The sequence below is a fragment of the Macrobrachium rosenbergii genome, chromosome 14, assembly GCF_040412425.1.
Source record: "Macrobrachium rosenbergii isolate ZJJX-2024 chromosome 14, ASM4041242v1, whole genome shotgun sequence".
Taxonomy (NCBI): domain Eukaryota; kingdom Metazoa; phylum Arthropoda; class Malacostraca; order Decapoda; family Palaemonidae; genus Macrobrachium; species Macrobrachium rosenbergii.
Window position 1 is genome coordinate 45,007,271 of NC_089754.1, and position 18,229 is coordinate 45,025,499.

Below are 18,229 nucleotides of genomic sequence, written 5' to 3' on the forward strand. Positions count from 1 at the left end.
GTACTGCTCTATCGTACGCATTTGAAGGAGGTTATCGGTACGGGGTTAAAGGATACAGTCTAATTTTGCGTAAACTAAACTTCATTTGGCAAGATGCGTGAAAGCTCGGTTATGAAGGAGTGGTAGAACTAAGCGCTTATGGAAATATCGACTCCCTCCTTTCAAAATGTTGCAGTTTGCTTGATTAGGAGTACGGCACTGAGTGTCGTTACCTCCTACGATAATTCACTGAGAAAATAGAGACGCTTCTTAATAACCAAAGTAGTGGGGAAGCCGAGTACCGATCGCAGGGGGAATCTAGATACAATAACCTGTACTTCCTGCTGTTTCTTGATATTAAAAAAATGTAGTTTATGCATCTACAACTACTCCCATGTACTTGGGCAGTTATTTTCTACGTGAAATGCTAGATTCTTCTATGTGATCCTCAAGTTAATTCTGCCAACAGGTATATGGCGTAGCTATTAGGATTTCCATTCAAAGTACGTTTTGTTAACATTTACATGGGATTATGTAAAATCAAATATTTGTCGTTTTTGAAAAAAAATATGGTTAGCATACGATAAAGTACTTGCTCAGACGTCAGTACAATATAGAGAGAATATGAAACACTTTTAATTTGAGTTTTCCCGTCTGGTGAATCATGACGATACCCCAATAATCTTACAGATAATGAAAGACGGAGAAATTAAAGATGTAACAAGATGAATAAGAGTCTAAAGAAACAAATAGATACGCACTCGTCTCCGAATATTCTGGAATGACATCATTAAGTTCTATAGAGCTACGGAGTTTTATTTCTCTTTTTTATTTTTTTAGGGTTAATTCCCTTGTATAGGAAAGTCGTTAACTCCCAATTCTGCCTTCTAATTAGTCATAATCGAAAGATAGAGACGAGTCTTTGATGGAAATCAGCGACTCGGTGCGAAGAGCATTAAAAAAAAATGAAGAGAGGACTTCATTAACATAAAATGTAAAAATGATAGCAGCAAAATTAACGATATGACTAATAATAATAATAATAATAATAATAATAATAATAATAATAATAATAATAATAACAGTGAAATGCGTGAACAAGGAACAGAGACAAATATAAAACATTTTTCGTACTTAGGATATATATTCATTTAATTGGGTTTAAATTAGTTACGACCAAACAGACTTCATGATTATGGCCCTTGCAGATGAAAAAAATTAATGTGATGGATTTGCTTATGGTATTCTTTTCTAACCTAAAAAATCATTAAAAACTAGAATCAATTAAGGATATACAAGAAGGTAGCCATTGTCATTTTGTAACACCAAAATGTGATTCCTTGTATGCAGAAGCCAGGCAAATAAAATGCTGCTGTGAAAAGAGAGTCAGAGTAAGGGTTTATCGGTAAAAACAAAAAGCAAAACAGATATGTTTATTATGGGATATGCAAGGAGATGAAAATTTGAAAATAAACATAGTGTAAAATAAGAAAAATAAACAGCTCACTAGTCTACGGGAAAATCCACCTCTCATTGCAAAAGTCAGGGAAGAAGAATTAAAATCTACGGTAACAGAACTCCATGTTTAACTTACTCTAGCAATCATTAATTTTGCTACTTGCTCTTCTGATACGTAATAATGCATATTTGGAAGCTTTATTTTGCAATTAATTTGATAAAAAGACGGATAAACTGCCAGATAAAAAAATACATATATCTATATATATACACTCACATACATGCACACGGACAAATATAAATATATGTATATAATGTGTGTCTGTATGTATGTGTATAGATATATGTAGTTTTTATTTAGGAGTTTATTAGTTTTTATGTATATATTACATATGTATATACACATATATGCATACATATATATATATATATATATATATATATATATATATATATATATATATATATATATATATATATATATATATATATATATATATATATATATATATTAACCCTTTAAGCAACAAGTCCAGCAAAACATCTTGGAGCAAAACAGCAACCATAATAACTTTACGTCAACGGAATGATATTTTTATCGCAAGATCTGAGAAAGGGGGAAAAATCTTTTTATAAACAGACCTACAACAGTAAGGTTGGTTTATTATTAAACGGCGAAGAGACCTATGAAACGTAGATAACAGAGCCACTCCATAATATCGCTTCAGAGTCTTATGAATCAGCAAGGAGTATAGGAAGTATTACAAAAAACTGATTCATTTCTCGGAGTCCTTTACAATACTTTCTTCTCTCCCCTCACAAAGAAACATAAATAAGTCATTCCTGTACGACATATAATATATAATTATATCAAAGAGTTTTTCTGAATGACTGTTATGTGTCCTAGGAACCTTTTTATCTTACCAAATAAAACATGTAGTTTTCATTAACAAAAATCCATAACTTGCAAGTCCTCTTGAACAGCATATAACCTCTTAGTTTAAAAACCAAGGCCAAAGAGAGACAAGTACCCCATTGGGTGGAGTCGCCTCCCACCTGGGGTAACGACGGAGGCGATGACGTATCTTAGAGGTACCTGCTCATTACGGCAATTCACCTGCTGACTCAGTAGGGAGGTAGACAAAGCTCCGCCTACATGGAGGATTTTGGGAGGAAGTGAGCAGACCTTCTCTTTCTCTTGGCCCTGCTAAGAACAATATAATTTTCGAAGCCCGAGTGACGATGTGTTGCCTTTTCTAAATAGGAAATTTAAGCCATACAAAGATCCTTGCCCTTTTGGCCATAATAAAACTGTGAAATTAATTAAACTAGGCGTAACTAAAAACGTTTTTAATCGTAACTTTTATAGAGTATAGTTAGGCTGCAGTGTGGGCAGCCCCTCACCCTCATGTTAGCGAACCTTTGAATGAATATTTCGAATCAATTTAACCATCCATTAAGCCTTAAAACATGGTCTCGCCTAGATAAGCTGATGATATATTCATGTGCTGTGACTACGGCTAGGGAGATTTCAATTTTTTAACAGACTGAGTACGCTGGTTCTAACTATCCATTTCAAAGCGGAATGGGTAAAGGAGGGCAAAGTGCATTTTCATAATTAACTGAACAGTCAAAACTGCTTTTACTGTATACAGAAGACGAATTTATCCGCTTCTTACATTTTATTCTTGAGTTATCATGCGATCTCAGTGGAGACTATTTTTTGGCTGCAAGCTGTTTCTCAGAGCACTTCTTGGGATCTGTAAGAGAATTTAAGGTGATATTGACATAATATATATATATATATATATATATATATATATATATATATATATATATATATATATATATATATATATATAAATATATATGTATAAATATATATGTATATATACTGTGTATATATATATATATATATATATATATATATATATATATATATATATATATATATATATATATATATATATTTATATGAGTTACTCTACTCAGCGTATAATATCGGGAAAGATCCTGAAATCTGTTATCATCAATCAGACTAAGAATATCAAACTATCAGAAGGGGGCCAATGGAAATCCGACACCACGGACGATTTAATTCTAAGACCTATACTCAAGCCGTGTTTCAGCTAATCCGCCCCCAGGCTCTCGGCCCCGCCTCTCTTGAGTGGTCACTGCGGGTGTGAGAGCTAACAAGGTCTAAAATAGGACAACATCTTGACTCATGTTATCGTAGGATAAGAGAATTCAACCTTACCTTTAATCCTGCCAGTCTTAATTGCACATTTGGATATTTCATATCACTGCTCTTGTCACCTACTTTTTATATACTTTTATTGGTGATCAGGGTTGAAGTGAGGTTAAAAGAAGGTATGGTTTCTTTATGTTAGCTGTTTCATATGGGCCTTTTGTTCCAAGACACACACAAGTAGACACACACACACATATAGGAAAGTCATGTTGTATGCGGAAAAAGAATATATATATATATATATATATATATATATATATATATATATATATATATAAAGAATATAATATATATATATATATATATATATATATATATATATATATATATATATATATAAATAATGGATGAATGTATGTTTTTATACATGCACGTATAGTATGCTGAAATAACCACAAAGACATCTATCGTTTCGTGTGTCTAATATCTTAGGGTACTTTTTCACATAAAAAAATATATGACGCAACACTGTGAAACTTATAATCCCTCAATATATTCTAGACTTAGGAAGCATGACAAAAAAAAAAGCCCAACACCATATTCAGAATAAATGACGAAATTCACTATTTTCTTTTTCACTTTTCCTTTTTGCCTAATTCTTGTTAACAGGGATAAGCCGGATTTGAGCTGTACGACCATTTTCATTTCAATTCTACGGGGTTCATGGAGCGGATTAGCGTTGCGGAGTCATTCAGTTTCCTATTTCATATGAATACGGATGAGAGTTGCGTAAACTTATCCTATTTCCACTTCCGTGTGTTCGTGAGAGAGAGAGAGAGAGAGAGAGAGAGAGCATGCAAGATGACTGAAACACAGTAAGTTTGACATAGATGAGATTAATGAAAATAACCCATTTTATAAGCATTTAGTGGATTTTACTCATAATTATTGTACTGTCTCTGCAAATATCTTGATACTCTATATCTATATATATATATATATATATATATATACATATATATATATATATATATATATATATATATATATATATATATATATATATATATATATATATATATATATATATATATATATATATAATTTATATATATATATATATATATATTTATATATACATTTATATATATATACATACATACATATATATTCAATATATATGTATATATATAATATACATATATATATATATATATATATATATATATATATATATATATATATATATATATATATATATATATATATATATATTTATAAATGCATTGATTTATAATAGATAGATATTATATAGATATATTTGTATATATATATATTATATATATATATATATATATATATATATATATATATATATATATGTATGTATGTATATACTGTATACTCACATGTAATGTTCGTCTTAGTTGGTTAGCAACTACCCAAAGGTCCACACCAAGTCTCCCACTTCCTGTCATACATGATCACATTCAAAAGCACTCTTAGAGCAAGGGCCAGTGCTGCCTTAACCGACCTTCATCTATAATGACTTAGATATAATGCATTTATAAGCAGCCTTGTTCATTCTTTATTATCTCGAGAGATCATCGATTCCCTTAGTTTGTGCTCTCAGATATGCAGCATATTTACATATTTATGCATGTTATTCTCTGTCTGTCTGTCTGTCTGTCTGTATCTCTTTTTCCCTCTCTCTCTCTCTCTCAATTATTCTTTCACAAAGTGTAAACTAGAACTGCGATCACCAATCAGCGCAGTTTGTGCTCTCGGATATACACCATATTTATGTATGCTATTCTCTCTCTCTCTCTCTCTCTCTCTCTCTCTCTCTCTCTCTCTCTCTCTCTCTCTCTCTCTCTCTCTCAATTATTCTTTCACAATTTGTAAACTAGAACTCTGATCACCAGTCAACAAAGTTTGTGCTCTCTGATGTACAACTTATTTATGCATGCAATTCTCTCTCTCTCTCTCTCTCTCTCTCTCTCTCTCTCTCTCTCTCTCTCTCTCTCTCTCTCTCTCTCTCTCTCCCCCCGTCCTACTTTCTGTTCCTAGAAAATCTCTACAAGCATCGTCCTCTCCGCACGTCTCGCTAAATAAAAGGGAAAAATGTTGGCAGAGACGAATTAGCGTTCTACCTTGTTAAAAGGATTTAAGGATTTGGTAAAAGGGAGAAAAGGGGAAAATACGCGGGGTAGTTTTCACCGCTGACTTTGTGTGGGGACCCTTTGACAAGATTCGCCAGATTTCTGTTTAGGAACATGTGAAAAATGATTGTCGTTCGGCGTATTGCTTTTGTACTGTACATGACGACACACACACACACACACACACACACACACACACACACACACACACACACACACACACATATATATATATATATATATATATATATATATATATATATATATATATATATATATATATATATATATGTCTCATGTACATGGTACAAAAGCATTATGCTGAACGACAATAATTTTTCACATGTTCCTAAACGTATATAATGTATATAATATATATATATATATATATATATATATATATATATATATATATATATATATATATATATATATATATATATATACGAGCCATATACACATTCCTAAACATACATATATATGTGAATATATATGCAATGATATATGCATATATAATATATATATATATATATATATATATATATATATATATATATATATATATATATATATATATATATATATATATATATATGTATATATATGTGTGTGTGAGTGTGTGTGCGTGTATGTGTTGTGTACAAAACGAACATAAACAATTAAACAAAACATCTTACATTACCAAATCCTTTGACTCTGGTGAATGAAGAAGGTAAGCGAATAAGGTATTTATATCTTACCTGTGGAGTTATAAACGGCAGTTTACCTGATAATCCTATAATGGATGGAAGTTAGGACGCTGATAAGTTTGACACTCACCTGAGCGCACCTGGTGCGTGTCAGGGCCGTGTAATTAGCGGCGTCGTTTATCCACCTGTTTTGACGATAATTTCGTCAATAACGTCTGGCTTAAAGTTTGCACCTCACAGGTTCATGTTTTCGGTCTAATTGATGATGCTCGTTTACAGAAACTTACTCCTCTAAGTACAAGAGCGTTTTGGAAACATCGAGGTTTCCCTTCAGCTCAAGTATCCGTCTCTAATGTCAAATATTGCTGGTCTTTTTTGTTCCAATAATCTGTGGATGTTAAGAGTCCTGCGAATTTCCGACATAAATTCCAGCCATACCTCAAAGTCTTTCATTTCTAACTCCTTGCATGGCTATAATATAATATTACTTTAATTTAATATGTATTCGCTTACAATTTATTTCACATCCTGTTTTTTTTTCTTGCTTTAATTTCTCTGCATATGACCAAACCAATCTCTGTACGCAAGACTTATGAGTTAATGGCCTTGTGGGCTCACTCCATAATCAAACGTATTCATTTTGAATGACATCAATAAAATATGATCTTATATAACCTTCCATGGGGAGGTAATCTTCACCGGTAGAAGAGATCCCTTCCCATCGCTGCAAACGAGAGAATGGAGCTTTTAAAGATCACAAAAGAGCGAGGTATAATCAGCGCGCTGCTTTTCGTCCGCTGAGACAGACGGCTGCCTTTTGTCCGAGGTAGAATCCCTAGAATGATAATCAGCACTGCTCAGGGGTGCTTCCCTGAAGAGTGTCTGGAGCAGAGTGAATCTTCTCTTTTGTGTCTTTGAACAAAAGGAGAGAATAAACACAGGCGTTTAGTGAAAGCACTTTGCCCGATTATGGTCCGAGTTGGAGAACTGCCCGTGGCTTCAAAGAGTTTTGTTTATTTTAGAATGGACGTGATGGCTATGCAAGACTTGATGCATGGATGCAAAGAATTACTGCGTTATTTTATACATCAAGCCCGTTGTGTGTGTATTACAAACCTCCACCATTCAGATACTGAATACAAAATACCTGTCAGTCTATCTTTATAAATATATATGTTACTGAGGTAGTACTTTGTACCAGTAAATTATTAGTGATATTAGCTTTCACCAAGGAAGTGATGGCAATTTGCTTAATGGCAAACTGATCGTTTCACAAAATATTACACTTCATTCCTTTCTTTGCCTCCTAACATTAAAACCTTTACTGACAGTCAATATAAAAGGCGATTACTCTTGAATTCTTAGCATTTTTCTAATTAACGACAGGGATGAGGTTGCTAGCCCCATGTCAATGCTCCCGGGTGTGCTGTAAAGCTTGAGTTCACTGATAATCACATATCAGATATTGACCAGGCCCAAAGCTGCTTAACTTTACTAGTTTAATTTTGATTTTAAGAGGGCTAAGTAACTTTACATTAAATATAACTCATGTATAGACACATAAGACTACTCCCAGGTCTTGTATCCAATATTTAATAGCATCTAATCTTGCTAAGGTGACTTCGCTGATGTTCTTAAGAACGGCCTTAATTTTGTCTTCTCGCGTCATGTTGACAGCAGCCAGAGTTGATGAAGGGAGAGGGAGGAACTCTGAGTCCTTTATGAAAACATCCCTGAGAGACCGAGCATGATCTTTCTTTGGAGCATCGAATCATTCAACTGGACGGAATTTGAAACAAAGCTCGATCCTATTCTTCAATCATTTGTGGGTGGGAAAACTTTCGACGATAGAGCGAGCAACGTTCACAAGTTCAAGTTCTCATTACGAAAGAAGTCAGGTGTGATGGTTTGAGGTTTACTTGCCTTTGGTGAGGTACATCTTTAATAAGGAATTTTCTTGTATGTATTTGAGTCTTATACTGCGTGAATTTATTAAATTTCCATTTCCTCTTCTTTGCCTCCCTCCCTCCCTTCACAGAGAGAGAGAGAGAGAGAGAGAGAGAGAGAGAGAGAGAGAGAGAGAGAGAGAGAGAGAGAGAGAGAGAGTAATTAGTGCTTCCAGTGACTTGATGAGTTAGATATAAAACATTCCTTTTGCAGTTTCGACGTTCTCCAAGATTTTTTTTAATCAGAATAAAGAAAATCCATTCTTTTCATTTTCATATAATTTTAAGGGCAAAGGCCTATAGTACGGGCAACCTCATGCCTATTTCTAGCCCAGACTTGAAATAAGCAAATAAGAGGAAAATGAAAGCAAGAGGGTGGGATTTTAAGGGAGCGACAGACGTTTCCTCCTCTTAAAGGCAGAATGTTTATGAGAGTCAGGAAAAACAGAAGCGGGAAGAGAATCATAAAGCTTGGCTGTAGGATGTAAGTCAATATTAGTTTTTTAAAAAGATAAAATTGAGAAGAGATGGACTCACGGGTGTTACAAGGCCTCCTGAGAAGCAAATAACGAAACAATTTCTTTGATTCTCTCAAGCGGAATAATATTACTAAAGCTAAGAAAATATAGATTTTATTCCGATTGAATAAGGTTCAAGACAAGTATGCCATTATCAAATACAGTAAATGGTTAAATCTCGTTAATCATGAGTTTTTTGCCTCAATACTCCCTGAAGGAAATAAAGGCAAAACTATATAAACGCACAGAGAATCCATTAAGAAATAAGCTTTTAGAGACAAGAAACGGCGCCCAGTGAGTGAGAAATTTTTACCCAAATCAGAAAAGGAAATTTGAAAACGCCCTTTATGACAGGTAGCAAAGCGGGAAGAACAATTATAATCTCCAACACTGCGCCGCCTTTAACAACGAGACTCTTAAAAAAACATTTTTTCTTTGCATTTCTCATTTTTTTAGCAAATGCTGAAAAGCGCCTTTTGCAGACATCAAAAAAAAAAAAAAAACAATTCCACGATTCCACTTTGCGAGATTCGGGGAAAATACCCAAACCCGTCTTCCGAAGGTGAAATAGAACTATTATTTGGAAGAATGTTCTCTGGAACAGGCATCACCTGGTTGCCATGGAGACCGTCTTCGACTCGGGAGAAGGCCCGGCGAATAACAGACGGACCGAAATGCGCGAATGGAAGCGTCGAAGGATGGCCAGCCTTAAATTGTCTGGAAAAGGGTTGGATGCAATGGACGTGTTTCTTTCATCTAGAATTTTATGCACGAATTTTGTATGCTAGACGCTGTATGTTAGACCTCGTTCCAGTGAGTGGAATAATAATAATAATAATGATAATAATAATAATAATAATAATAATAATAATAATAATAATTAATAATATTAATTATAATATTATTATTAATTATTATTATTATTATTATTATTATTATTATTATTGTTGTTGTTGCTGTTGTTGTTACTATTATTATTATAAGTAGTAATAAAACGAAAAACAAAGCAAAGAGGGGAAAAATAATGTTAAATCTGCTCCAGCGGCCAGGTTTTTTCTCTCCTCTCTACCTCTTCAATAAATGGAACATTTGAAGTAAAATTATAATAATTGTCATAACTCGCAATAAAATGGAAAAACAAAGTAAGGAGGTGGAAAAATAATGGTAAATCTATTCCAGCGTCCAAGTTTTCTCTCCCTCTTTACCACAGACCATTCAGAATTCATACTGAGTGGGTGGGCGAGGGGTTCGAAATTGCATCTGAAAAATCAGTGCATAAAACGGAATAGTGACGCCTTCTGACCCTAGGACCGAGTTAAAGAGGAGGGTTCGAGATTAGGCTGAACACTCTTCACAAAAAAAAAAATAATAATAATAAAATAAAAAAATTAAAAAGTTACTTAAATTGGCAACATACTTTGAAATATTGGTTCGACTCGAAATGAGTCACAGTGCGGCCTGAGAAGCTGCTGTGTTGAGTGATCATAACTGCAGGGAATTGCAAGTTAAAACAAATAATAGCAGAAACTATCCTAGTGAATAGTAATGGGAAAGGAAACTCATTAGACTTTGGCTAATCAACAATTTTGAAGTATTGGTTCGAACTGAAATGGGTCACAGTGAGGCCTGAGAAGCTGCTGTGTTGAGTGATCACAATTGCAAGGAATTGCAATTAAAAACAGCTAATAGCAAAATCTGGCCCAGTGAATAGCAATGGGAAAGGAAACTCATTTGACTTTGACTAATCAGCAGACTTTGAAATATTGGTTCGAAATGAAATGGGTCACAGTGAGGCCTGAGAAGCTGCTGTGTCGAGTGATCACAACTGCAAAGAATTGCAATTAAAAACAATTAATAGCAAAATCTGGCCCAGTGAATAGCAATGGGAAAGGAAACTCATTTGACTTTGACTAATCAGCAGACTTTGAAATATTGGTTCGAAATGAAATGGGTCACAGTGAGGCCTGAGAAGCTGTTGTGTTGAGTGATCACAATTGCAAGGAATTGCAATTAAAAACAGCTACTAGCAAAATCTGGCCCAGTGAATAGCAATGGGAAAGGAAACTCATTTGACTTTGTCTAATCAACAGACTTTGAAGTATTGGTTCGAACTGAAATGGGTCACAGTGAGACCTGAGAAGCTGTTGTGTTGAGTGATCACAACTGCAAAGAATTGCAATTAAAAACAATTAATAGCAAAATCTGGCACAGTGAATAGCAATGGGAAAGGAAACTCATTTGACTTTGGCTAATCAACAGACTTTGAAATATTGGTTCGAAATGAAATGGGTCACAGTAAGGCCTGAGAAGCTGCTGTGTTGAGTGATCATAATTGCAAGGAATTGCAGTTAAAAACAATTAACAGCAAAATCTGGCCGAGTGAATGGCAATGGAAAAGGAAAATCATTAGACTTTGGCTAACGAATCGTAATGAACGGACTTAATTCAGTGTATTTATAATTTACAGGTGTAAATGCATTTCTCGTAACAAGTCGAGATGAATGTTTATTGTAACAGGAAAGTCAACAGAAAATGTTACCCCCTTCGCTTTATTCTTGTAATGATACAAAACTCGATAATTATTTACCAGAGGATTAGATTATTGAGGCAACAAATTTGGTTGCTAACGTTACAAACTGTGATTGATTCATCGTTTTGTCATTATTGGTATTGCTACTGTTAAAATCTCCATTTTACAAAAAAAAGATTCTCTCCAGTAACAACAGATACAGCCAAAAAAAAATCATCAAAAGGAAATGGAATGAGTATTATAAAATGATCACTAAAAAAAAAAAAAAAAAACTGTGCCTTTCACAGATACGTGAAAAGTCTGATTAATGGGAAATTTATCATAAAATCTAATCATTGTACTATAATATTTAAGCATCTGATTAACAGAGACAATTATTCGAGAAATACGGAGGTCCTTGGAAACAGATATGATTCATAAGCTGATATACAAATGAGTTGGTATGATTTTCCTGGATAAAGATATCTCAGCTCATAGGGATTAGATATCATATCATTCCCCAAATAAACATAGAGCTCACTGAGCAGATTAATAATTTTCCAGAAGGATATTCTAAGCTCACTGAACATAAATCAGATTATCGAACAAATGACCTAATTTAATAGATGAATATGTATAATTTCCAAGACAACCATTTTAACAGTGATCATCATGAGAAACTATAATTCCTAGACAAATATTTCAAGCTCTCTGGACAGATATTATTCCCCACACAAACAGGAAGGTTATTACATGGATACGTGACTGCAAGAACTGTTTATTAAGAGGCTGTTTGCCAGGAAGATAATGGAAGAGCGGTTTTTGTATGAATAAATATGGAATATGTCCAACCCTATTTGAGCACGTAAACAGTGACACGTCCCTGACATATTAAAATTCTTGTCATATCTTGCTGGGGACGAGGAGGTTCGAAAGTGAAATGGGTTTGGAAGGAAAATATCACAAAGAGAGAGAGAGAGAGAGAGAGAGAGAGAGAGAGAGAGAGAGAGAGAGAGAGAGAGAGAGAGAGGTTGGCGGTAGATTTGACATGGTAGTGTTATTTCTTTGAACTTTCATGTATTACGTCATTAATTTTGTAAAAGACTGAAAAGGAGCTTTTTATATGGGTCACAAATTCTCTTCGCGACTGATAATATTTCGCATTTAAGTGCTGAAAGTGACTCGTGCTTGAAAAGGGATTTTTCATCTGCTGTTTGTCATTCTTCTCGGATTATCTTTCCTAAACCAATCTTATTTTGAAGTTGGTTTCCAACAATCAGCTTACCGGGGTGGAAAGATCCATGTAAACCATAGATATTATATTATATTATATTATATTATATTATATTATATTATATTATATTATATTATATTATATTATATTATATTATATTATATTATATATTTATGGGTAAGCTGGTCCAGTGAGATGACAGGTCAGCCTCTTAGAATCTAGCAGACTAAATCAGAAAACACAGAAAGAGGGAGGAAAATTCCACATTCTGAAAGCGAATATGGAAGAGCTTGTGACGGAAGGCTCACTCAAGCGGACGCATTTTCTAGCACCTTCTTGCAGCTTTCCAACAGATCTACAGAACAGACAATATTAACGGAAAACTCATATTAACAGAAAACTCGTTGCCTTTGTTTCTTACTTTAACCTGAGAAATCTCAAATAAAGGCTCTCCTTACAAGCGCTATCAGATGAAAAGAATCAGTAAAAATGAAGCGCATATTTAACACTAACTGCTGGATTAAGGAATGTTATAAGACTTGTTAAATTGCAAAAAGATCAGTGATAGAAAACGTACATGATACACGAGTTAATTCACTAAGAGCTGTATACAGTTATCTGATTGATATTATAAGGTTCAACTTCGTTATCTGTAGAACCTCTAATTCCCCAGACGTCTTAATTGTAATGAGCATCGCAATTACGCTTAATTTAGGTAATCGAGAGGTAAGAGAATATGCACTAATTGGTGGATATGTTGAAATTCCAAAGTTCACATTTAGTTTTCTTCTGTTGTTCCCAGGCATTCTCTTACGAAATCCTTTTATAGAGTTAAAATCATCAAATTTCACTCACGTCTTAAAAGCTGTCTATGTCATTGACAAACAAATAAAATTTTAGGTAAGCAACATTCATTAACGAGTTGCACAGGTAAGCCAAATCATTGGGAAGTTATCCTAGCCTTAGAAAAATCCAGGTAATCACCATTTAGGAACATTATCTCACTCACCAGGCGAGTCATCGTAGGCGCACATGTACTCAGAGGTCATGAACTGCGTGATGAGGGTCGACTTCCCAACACCCACGGCTCCAATCATGACCACACGGTACTGAGGAGCTGGATTGGGCGTAGGCACTTTGCTGCAGCCAGGTGTGGATGTACTCGAACCCACGCTATGGAGAGAAGAAGGAATTTTAAAGGAGAGTATGGCTCAGATACATAAACATTCTTCTATGCATGGCGAAACGAACTTTAATAGGCGTTTTCTTAATTTCTTTTCTGTGCACGAATTCATATTCAGTATCATCTCTCTTTATCAAAGGGGGATTTTTACTCAGAAAAAAGCCTTAGAGTGGAATGGAATATAAAACGAGGCCAAAGGCCAAGCGCTGGGACCTATGAGGTCATTCATTGCTGAAAGGGAAATGGAGAGTAAAAAGGTTTTAAAAGTATAACAGAGTGAAAACTCGCAGTTGCACTATGAAACACTTGTTAGGAGAGGGTGGTAAGTTAGATGGGAGAAGGAGAATGTGAACGGAGGCACAGTAAAAGGAATGAAAGGGGTTGCAGCTAGGGGCCGAAGGGATGCCGCAAAGAACATTAAGGAATACCTACGGTGCACCGCATGATGTGCACTGAGGCACTACTGCCCCTCCCCTACGGGGGAAGAAGCTTTAAATAAATATCTATATTTCTCCTCAACAAGGGATTTTCCTCGTCAGCCAAAGCTAATATATATAAATAGTCACCTCATCCCAGCTGGGTCATTTCCTTACCAGCCCACAAAATGACAAACTTCAATAAAAATATACCCGCCTTTTCAATGGGAAATTCTCATCCTCCGCCAAAAGCTCTGAAACAAATAACAGTCTCTTTTCTTATAACTGAGCTCTTTCCTAAGTCAATAACTTTCTGTGAATTCAACATTTTTCTCCTCTCATTTGTGAGTAATATACTCATCCCGTGTCTATTGAACTCACGAGCCTATGAGATTTCACGTTCCACTAACTCTTCCCGGGAGAAATTACCAGAAGGCCTTTCCAGCCAAACCTTTAGTTTTCCGTCGTAGAAGTGGTATTCTAAATCAGAAGATGAACAGCCTTAATTGGAAGAGGATACATTGCTCAGAATCTTCATAGTAATTTATTGCCACACTTAATCCTGCGTATCTTCACTCCTTGATATATTTATTCTGATTAGTGGTATTATTTCTCATCTATTAATGGTCGTCCTAATGGATTTACTTTCAGTCACTTCAAGGGTCTGAATTATTTTTAGTACTTCAGTACTTAGCAGTATCCCTAGAACACTTACCGAGTAAGAGCCCTTTCTAGCCCTAAAAACAGCATAATATAAAACACTGTAATGTATGGAAAGGTAAAAAAAAAAACTGCTGATTTGTCGTGTCGTTTTCTTTTCCATTTTTAGAACCGCTTTGTTAAATTTTTTTATATTGCTTTCGAACGTTACCTTAATTATGTTCAGCATTAATGAAAACGCCTTGGTAGAGTCTAAGCTTCCAGTTGAAAGCTAAAAATATCTTCACAACTTTTAAAAACTAGACTTTATAGAGTACTTGAAATATTTCCATCCTTATCACTCCAGTGCAATAAGTAATAACTGCCCGTAGGGGGTTAGTGCCTTCAGTGCACCTCACGCAGTGTACTGTAGGCATTACTTATGATTCTTTGCGGCGTCCCTTCGGCACCTAGCTGCAACCCCTTTCATCCCTTTTAATGTACCTCCGTTTATATTCTCTGTCTTCCATCTTATTTCTCGCTCTCTCCTAACAACTGTTTCTTAGCACAACAACGAGGTTTTCCTCCTTTAAAACCTTTCTACTCCAAATTTTCCTTCCAAACTTTTCTACTCTCAGTTTCCCTTTCAGGGCTGAATGACCTCATTGATTCCAGCACTTGACCTTTTGGCCGAAATTTTATATTCCATTCCATTCCACCCCAATAAGTAATAACTGAATTCGGTGTATTCCTACATACGCTGACCGGGGAAGGATACAAGGATACAACTTCCATACCTGGGTATCCTTTCCCTGCTGCAGGAGGACACAGTAGAAGTGACGGAGGTATTCGACGCTGATCTCCTCGGCCGGAGGGAGTCGCCCCTGTTGACGACTCCCCCCCGGGAGGTGATGGTGAACTGACGAAGGCGGCAGACACCCGTCTGTTCAATAGGAACAAAGAAAGATAAAGCGGATGAATAGTGAATAATGATAATGATAATGACAACCGCAACAGCAAAGAGAACAGAAATTCAACCAACAAGAAAATAATGATAATAATGGCGGCCATATCTCTATATTGAAAGTGATGATGGTGTAAATAACTACTTTCAGATAATGAGGATGAATAGTAAATAACGATTAATAATAATAATAATAACAATAATAATAATAATAGTAATAATAATAATAATAATAATACTAATAATAATAATAATAATAATAATAATAATAATAATAATAATAATAATAATAATAATATGTCCTGTAGAATAGGATGGTTGCATCATTCAAGTTAATATAAAGAGTCTTCTCAATTTTCTGGATAATTCTTTACTCTTCTACGATAATAATCGACAATAATTGGCCCAATAATGGTCATATTCCGGTAAATCGAAATAGATTAGCAGCGTGTGCACAGCAGTTTTTATTCTCTATGCAACAGAGAAGGTAGTAAAATAATAATAATAATAATAATAATAATAATAATAATAATAATAATAATAATAATAATAATAATAATAATACGTGTTTATAACAGTTAGACCATTCCCAAATGCCACGGAATATTCTGATCATCTGGAAGGGCCATTACCCGAACATAACAAAAGTCGACAACCCCAGTGCAAAGCCTTTAGAAAATCGGCCTTTTCACAATCTTTTCACAATGCAAAACTTCAGTTCTTTTCACAATCTTTTTACAATTTCACGAAAAACTGAAAGCCCGTTTTCGATCAATCTCTGATATTCTTTTGAGCCCAAGCATAGGTGAACGGCTTCAAAAACACCACAAAAGACGCCACTTCCGGATTCCAATTCCTCCAAAAACTCGGGAAATTGGAATTTGTGTGTTATGCAATCTTTCCATACTGTTAGGAGACGCCCCGAAGCTCTGATATGGTAATCATATTCATATCTCCTGGAATTATTATTTTCAAAGGGGTTATATGTATTCCGTATTTTGATAATTTTTTTTTATGGAAATAAAAATTGGTCTTCGTTATATTCGTTAGAGTTTAATATTCAGGGAACCATGGTACCTTTTTGCCAATTATTTTGGTATGATGAGAATGTGCTTAGGAAATAATAATAATAATAATAATAATAATAATAATAATAATAATAATAATAATAATAATAATAATAATAATATGGAAAAAACAGCAAAATTCACAGGTCTGGTGTTGACTTTGGATATAAGAAAAAAACGAAAAAACTTCATAACAAGTATTGTGGAGTTTGTTATATAATGATAATAATTATGAAAGAACAATAAACTTCACGATGATGAAGTTTAATAAAATCCAAAATAGTTATGTTTAGGTTGTATGAAGTATTTTTATTTTATAATATCTACATTTTTACCACAAAGCATTTATGGATTTTATATTCAATATAATCTTCGTCATATTCTGATGGTTAAAAGACTCATTCAAACGTAACTGTATTAAAGAGAAACATTACATTATATTAAGATAATTTAAAAAATCTCATTCAGATATAACCATGTTAAAGAGAAACATTACATTATGTTATGATAATTAAAAACAAACTCATTCAGATATAACCATGTTAAAGAGAAACATTACATTATATCTTGATAATTAAAAACAATCTCATTCAGATATAACCATATTGAAGAGAAACATTACATTATATCACGATAACTAAGAAACAATCTTACTCAAATGTAACCATATTCGAGAGAAGCATTACCATTTTCCAAATATGGGAGACTGAGGGGACCACTGTATCCTTCTCAAAGGAACACAAATAAGTTTATAGGAAGGAAGTTAAAGGGGAAAGAATGAAGGACAATGGGAGTGCAGGAACCATGGGGCCTTCCTCGCCACCCTGATGTAGAAAGGTAGCAGACGTAGACGTTATTATTTTTATTATCATTACCTACGTCATTGAAATAGGGGAGGTTTATGGTGACGGTTTAGTTTATTTTCTTGTCTTATTGTTTGTCTCTTGGTCAGGATTACGCAAAAATGGTTATGTCCTCATTAAAAAATGACCAAATATAGGCCTCTTAACTTAAAGAAATTTGTCTCTTTGTTAGGTTGATTATGCAAGAATAATAACCAATAAATGTGTCCTCGTAACCTAACATAAAAGATGAACTGCGCAGCTCTGGCGGAGGTTTGTGGCCTCAGAAGGCTCTTGTTATTATTTGAGAATAAGCCTGAAAGACCTTTAGTTTGCAAAGCCGTATTCCATGATGGGACTGATTCCCCATAAGCGATATAAAAACACTCAATTAACTGCTAAGATAAAGACAAATAATTTACAGAATTATTA

At 34.3% G+C, this 18,229-nt stretch overlaps 1 protein-coding gene across 3 annotated transcripts in view; it reads right to left on the minus strand.

Moving 5' to 3' along the window:
* The window catches only part of LOC136846057 (uncharacterized), a 155,711-nt gene that overhangs the window by 22,425 nt on the left and 115,057 nt on the right, over window positions 1–18,229 (minus strand). For all 3 annotated transcript variants that reach the window (XM_067116736.1, XM_067116737.1, XM_067116735.1), the window contains 2 exons: window positions 15,722–15,867; window positions 13,696–13,859 (listed from right to left, as the gene is read on the minus strand). In XM_067116736.1, coding sequence (XP_066972837.1) covers window positions 13,696–13,859; window positions 15,722–15,867 — 310 coding nt within the window. The remainder of the gene's footprint in view (window positions 1–13,695; window positions 13,860–15,721; window positions 15,868–18,229) is intronic.